Consider the following 6,935-nt stretch of genomic DNA (forward strand, 5'->3'; position numbering starts at 1 on the left):
GATACAGTATTGTCTCACACTTTGCCAAACTGAACAGAAACGATAAACACACATACAGACACATCGGCCAATCCCTGGAGTCATGGTCTTCCTCTGCCAGCAGCTCTTTTACCTCAGCCGGCCGCCCATCTTGCCCTTGCCGCGACCTTTGGCACTGAAAGGTGCAGGAAAGGGTTAATGTATGCAGCAGCCAGGCCTGGTCAGTCAGCAGGGGGCAGTGTTACCAGTAGGGGTCCCTCAATTGCAACACTTATGTTCACTTACGGCTCAAAGTGAATGTGTGTACTAATTTAAGGTGACGTGTCAGTAGGTACATCAATTGGCAGTACATGGTTTTATTTATTTTCATGAAGTTGTAATTATGCTGAATGTTTTTATGTTGCAATTTCAGTCCCTACTATGTTGGCAATTTGTATTATGACCACTTACACTGTTGTCAGGTTGTCCCCCATTAAACGCATATGAGCTACCATGCAGAGTGACCGGGTTCAACAGAGTACAAACATTAATACACACACATACATAGAGCACAGAGGCGGGGGCAGACATGATGTAAATAATGGAGATGATGAGATGGTCATGGCCATTCTTTGGTTTCAACCAGGAATCACTGTCTTTGTAGTTCATGAGTGAATGAGTTGTTGAATGGGACAGAATGGGATGAGTCGTTGAATGGGACAGAATGGGACCCAGTGACCTGGTCCAGTTAAGATGGATACCAGAGTTCTAATTATAACCCCTCTGTCACATGTCCTAACAATGTGACTTTGAAGGGGCTGGACCTTGGGTTGTCAGTGGTTCTTTGGAGAGTGGGTCAAAAAGTAGTACAAAGAAAGTAGTACAGTACAATTGTAATTTGATTCAGGTCAAACTGCCCAGTGTACAGTCCCTTCAGAACTCAAGGGGGGAAACAGGCCAATGTGCCATAGGTACTTACTTCTGGTGGATCTGGACCCGACCGAGTAGCTGGTTAATCTGTAAGGACACACATAAGCTTGGCTAAGCATTTCAATCAACACGTTTAGTGACGGACTGTGGAAACCTGGTGGAGAGACTCCGATCGGTGGAGAAGCGAACTCGACGAAGCCCAGCGACCTCAATTTCACCTGTAGTTCACCTTTACCTCAGATGTCTCCCACTACGCCAAGGCTTACATGACCTTACATGACCTTTCACATAGCCAACTCCCAGCAGGCGAGACTGCATCTGTGACGGGCCTACACCTCAGAGGAGACTACAGGCCTGCCTCTGAGACCAGACTACACTTGAGATGAGACTAGACATCAGTGAGGTGACACAGCCTCATGAACAACAGAGACTTCCTGCTTCTGCTGATCACTGACCCTTCTCGGGAGAAGAGCAATCTGAAAGCAAGTCACATGTTTATAGACATGCATGTTATTTTATAAAAGTGCTTGTTTCGGAGTAGATTGTTGATGGCTTTGTAAGTGGTGAGTAGGATTTTGAATTGGATCCTGTATTTTACCGGGAGCCAGTGTAGGTTTTGGAGGACAGGGGTGATGTGGTCACAGCAGCAAGTGGAGGTGAGCAGACGGGCAGCAGAGTTCTGAAAGTGCTTGTTTCGGAGTGATGTATTAGTATTTCAGTTCTGGCTGTATCTTACAGTTTATTTTATTGACTCCATACGATCCTCTTAGTAGCTGATGCATACTGAAAAAGATGATCATCATACACCAAGTATGATTGTTTTGTTATTTGTGTTAGGTCACTTACATCATACTTCTGTTTCTTGAGTTTCTCACTGTAATCAAACTTCTCTGCCTCCAGCTCCATCATCCACTGCCACAGCTCATTGGCCTTCTCCCTATATATGGAAACAACCAATCAAACACCTGTTTGAAAGAATTGTTGTTGCCTCACAAGAAAATGTTCTGCCATACAGATTGTCATATATTTAGGTCTGCGTAATCTTTGCATACTTCCATAAGGAATAAGTGAAGGGTCAAGCAACAATGAAATCATACTTGAGTTTGTCCTCGTTAAGATGATCGATGGTGAGAGCCTTCCTGCGGTCAGCCAGGATCTTCTTCTTCTTCTCCCTCTCTGTTTGTTTCTTGGCCCCCTTTTTTTCACTCTAGAGGGCAAATGTAGAAAGTTTCAGTAGTTTCAATATTCAATATTTATAAATGGATGATATGGTGTTCGATATCTCAGTACATCAAGCTGACCTTCTGCTGGATGCCCCCGTACTTGGTGGTCATGTTGGTGAGGGCCTTCTTCTTCTTGGCATCATCATCGTGTTTCTTACGATGCTCTTCCTGCTCCTTCCTCTCCTTCTCCTCCTGCAGACCATTACAGGATAGAAAGATAGATTTATTGGATTCAACTATGCTATGGTGTCAATGTGTTTTCGTATTCAACCCCTGGAAGTCAACATGTCAAACATTTGCCTCTGCAATATCATAATATGTTAATAATATATATGAATAATATATAATTATGTACAGTATGTGTCAATGACAGAAAGTGATTTGACACTCACCATAATCCTGGTTTGCCTGTCCTTCTCCCTCTCTGCACGAATCCTCTGCTGCTCCGCTCTCTCGGCACGACGTTTCTCCTGCACACACACATAGAGGTTTGTTGTCACTGCAAGGCCATTTGACCCAGTGAAAGTACAGTCGTCTCTCTCTTCACGACGCCCACTTACTATCCTGTTGACGAGGGAGATGAGGTCCTCCTCTTCTCTCTTCCTCATGATGAAGTGAGCCTCAATCAGAGACTGCAGCTCAGAGAGGTCCTTCTCTTGACGCTTCCGATGGATATCCTGTCATAACCCAAACAGAGCACTCATTAGCAATTAACTCACTAGCTGTGTGTGTGTGTGTATGTGTGTGTGTGTGTGTGTGTGTGTGTGTGTGTGTGCGTGCGTGCGTGCGTGCGTGCGTGCGTGCGTGCGTGCGTGCGTGCGTGCGTGCGTGTGTGTGTGTGTGTGTGATTGGATGATTCAACTCACATCAAAATCCACTTTATCTCCTCCTCCATCTGGGAGCTTTGGTGCCTGGGTTGGCACAAACCTATGGATATTTGTGGAATGAATAATGATATGAACTTCTAACAATCAAAGTTCAACAATACACAAAGTTATTCAAATCATCAACATGATCAAATCTTCCACATCATCATCATTATCATTGTTGTCATCATCACCATCTGTGAAGTCAATGACTTTGAGGATAATGAAACATACTTTGGTTTGGGCTTTGAATCACCTGTAATAAAGAATTGAGAAAACATGTTCCATTAGTTTGATCATAATTGTTAAAAGAAACATTCACACATAAGAGAGATTCTCCCTTAGTTGGAAACATACATAAGCTGAATCATGCGAATGCATTTTTCTAAACAAATGAAGTGATGTTTTGTCTTACCTGTAGTCTCCTCCTGTGCTGTTGTTCAGAGATGTGTTTAAAGATACATGAATTACTATGGCATAATGTTTATGTTTTACATTAACATTAATGTTTATTTAACATTAATGGGGAAAACAGCAGTCCTTAAAGACAAACAACGGTATCTTACCTTCTTCCTCCCTGCAAAGCAATGGCAAGAAAAGAAAAAGTTAAATAATTAATGATATAACATGATTTGAGGAAATGCCTAAAGAAAGATATGCTCAACATTTCTTTATAATACTATACATATATTGTTTAATCATCACAGCTATATACAATGCATTTATTCACGACCACGTTATCACTACAAGATGATTGGTGAATACTAAATGATTGTATAATGATTGGTGAAAACAAAAACACTACATTTTAGAAAATTAGGACAAAAGAATGTAGACTCACTCCATCACGTCCTCTGTGTCTGACATTGTGTATTATTTGAACCCTGAAATTAAAAAATCACCATTTACTAAAATACATCAGGTACATAAGGGGGATGAAATTATCTGAGATAACTAGCAACTGTCTAGTAATTAGTGTCACACAGCACTCAATCTATCTCTGGACATATCTCTGCACTTCTTATATTTATATATGTATGACTCTTGCACTATGATGTTGGTTTGCACTGTCTTGTCCTGTCTTGCACCTGTCCTGTTGTAAACTGCGCTCCACTGTCCCAAACCAAATTCCTAACATGTTTACATGTCATGGCAATAAAGTCTTCTGATTCTGATTCTGATTCTGATTCTGATTCAGTTGCTCAGGTTAGGGTTATTGATTATACCATCAGGGCTCTCAAGTCTCACGCGTTGGGCGTGAGACACACACATTTCAACCCGTTCACACGCTCACACGCTGCGTGTGTCTCACGCCCAAAGCGTGAGACTTGAGAGCCCTGTACCATGAATATTAATGTTATATTGCTTAAGCTTTGAAATTATGATAAATTACTACTTTATTACAGTAATGATTGTCAATCTTGTTCTAGCCTTGTTTATGTGATAACACTGTGATCCAAACGTCCTCTATAAAGACCTTTAAATGTATGAATGATAAGTAGACAAATGTATATTTCATATATCAACAAATTACTGGTCTAGGTTGAGTGGTCTCTGAGTAATAGAGTTATTTGCAAAAATGGTTACAATTGTGCTCTGCCCTTTAAGCATTGGCAATTAATAAAACATGTATATCTATAAATACTAGTACTGTTTTAATTCAAACATATTTTGTTGTTCTTACAACCCTTTAGGTCACCTGTTCATGACCAGCCTATGTAATATAAACCCACACTTGTTCAAACAATGAATAAAACATTTAAACATTTTGTACATAACAGTTAGTGTCACATGTGATTCATTCCAAGGTATGTATGTTAGAAAATAGCTCTTACCTCAAACCCTGGCAAAGAAAAGAGAGAGCGAAAGAGAGTGAGACAGATCTTTTAGTGAGCCAGATCTTTTCTGGTTCAGAATTCAACCATGTTCAGTGTTTGGACTGTACATCAAGGCTACATAGTACAGTCCTCACTTGTCATGTGACTCCCCTACCCTATGGCTGGTCAGTATGGTAGACCTTGCCTCTTGTTAGAAACTTCAACAAAATGAGCCCCGACTCTTTAGCTACATTCTCTTCCAAAAAGAGAAACAATTTATGCATCCAATAATAACTTCCATCAGTCATGCAGCTTTCAAAACATAATTTACCAACAGCTTTATCAAATGAAAAATACTTATTTAAATGTGTTTTATATGCTTCTGAAGAGACAAACCGTGACACATGGTAATTACTATTTTATTGTTGTAGGAGGGACAATGGCAAAGCTTCAAATTATACGTTCAAACAAGGCAATCCATTACAATAGACTTTAGGAGTTACTCATAATACTTGCCATTAACTCAAGTTTTTAACAAAACAGTACCGTTCACAGAGATCAACAAAAGGCATACTTCATACTCAGGGTGTGGAACATCAGTGAGTAAAGTATTTGTTAATTAGAGGCCTAGATACAGATTAGCGGTTTATCGTTACGCTTGACTTAACCCGTCCCCCCCACCCCCACCCCACACACAAAACACACACAAACTAATGTTACTGTAAAACATGCAAAGAATACTTAAGATTGAATGTGCATTTTGGTATTTGTAAACAAAAACATTGACATTTTGTTTTTTCACTAATTATTTCACAAATGTGTCTTGGAAAATGATGCCTCCTTGTTGTTTTAAAACATTGATGGAAAGCCTAGTCCTAGTCTATGTGTGAATGTGAATAAATAAACAATCTAAACCTAATCCTAAACCTAATCCTAAACCTAATCTATAACCTAAAGAAATGTACCTGTAGCCTACTTTTAAACAGCTGTTGGATTGTCCTCTGTATTGGCCTTTTAATACATTTCAAAGTGATTTTAAAGTATAGTTGGGTCTTCTTACACCATCAAACCCAGAAATGCTACCCATGACCGGATGTGACCTCCGACCTCATGGAGTCATTTACAGTATGTAGTGGTAAACCTGCTGCAGTCCTGGGCATTATATGGATTAGGAAGGGTTTAACAACCAGTGCTTATCGGGAAGTGGTACTGTAGTAACGGTTTCTCTAGAGCTGGGCCAATCAAGTATCAAGTATCAACTCAAGTATTGAAGAGGCTCATCACCCCATATCCAGCTTAGTGGGAATAAAAAAACACCAAAGAAACAATCAAATATAAGTCTACTGAAAAAACTGCTGTGATGCAATAATCCTACTTATTAATGTATGCTCATTTTGATATCTATCAACAAACAAAATGTGAACAAATCGGGGAAAAAGCTGTGATAGTGTATATTGCAAAAATGAATAGATGAAATACCTATACCTAAATAAAGAATATGCACTACATTGACTGCAACATCACATCACCATTACATTGTGAACAGAGATGTTACAAAGCAAATCATCTGTGACATACATCTATACTGTAATAGGTAAGTAGTACATGACCAGACTGCCAGCTAACCAGCTAAGATGAACCGTAATGCAACCAGAAGCTTTTATAAAGCAAGTTATGACTAGTTTGACTTAGTTTGTGCTTATTAAAGTCTCTCTCTTCAAGAGAAACAAGTCAACGTTTGAAATAGGTAACCAAGTACTACACTGTTTCTTGATTGGGTGTGTGTACGAATACATTCCATATGGATACATGATTTATTAAGATTCACTAAAGTTGTTACTAGTATGGTATGTGTTTCCATACAGAATATCAAATATTACCCAAATCTGCATGGCATATTGTAAGAGCCCTGAACAACTTTATAGGTTTATTATTTCTTTGAATTTAGTCAGTGAGTTCAATCAAAGAAATTAAGTCAAAGGGTTGCGATACAATAACTTTTCTTCTCTCACATAAACGATGTCGTTTATGTCTAGTATCTCTGAATTGTGCAAAGGCTGTTTAACAAACAAAAAAACAACATACGATTGAAGGGCTTTAAATACAGTGTTAATATACATAATTTGTTTTCCTTTGTATCA

General features: G+C 39.3%; 1 protein-coding gene across 1 annotated transcript in view; it reads right to left on the reverse strand.

The window, feature by feature from the left end:
* Position 1: 1 nt before the first annotated feature.
* tnnt2d (troponin T2d, cardiac) overlaps positions 2–6,935 on the reverse strand; it is a gene marked incomplete at its 5' end in the record, with an annotated part of 7,955 nt that continues 1,021 nt past the window's right edge. Inside the window, 9 exons of the mRNA XM_080544685.1 lie at positions 2–154; positions 938–975; positions 1,735–1,825; positions 1,986–2,095; positions 2,190–2,303; positions 2,504–2,581; positions 2,672–2,788; positions 2,978–3,022; positions 4,813–4,820. Of these exons, the coding sequence (XP_080400811.1) occupies positions 109–154; positions 938–975; positions 1,735–1,825; positions 1,986–2,095; positions 2,190–2,303; positions 2,504–2,581; positions 2,672–2,788; positions 2,978–3,022; positions 4,813–4,820 (647 nt within the window). The 3' untranslated portion in view covers positions 2–108. The remainder of the gene's footprint in view (positions 155–937; positions 976–1,734; positions 1,826–1,985; positions 2,096–2,189; positions 2,304–2,503; positions 2,582–2,671; positions 2,789–2,977; positions 3,023–4,812; positions 4,821–6,935) is intronic.

Source organism: Nansenia antarctica (genome assembly GCF_963989245.1).
Source record: "Nansenia antarctica genome assembly, chromosome: 14".
Classification (NCBI taxonomy): Eukaryota; Metazoa; Chordata; class Actinopteri; order Argentiniformes; family Microstomatidae; genus Nansenia; species Nansenia antarctica.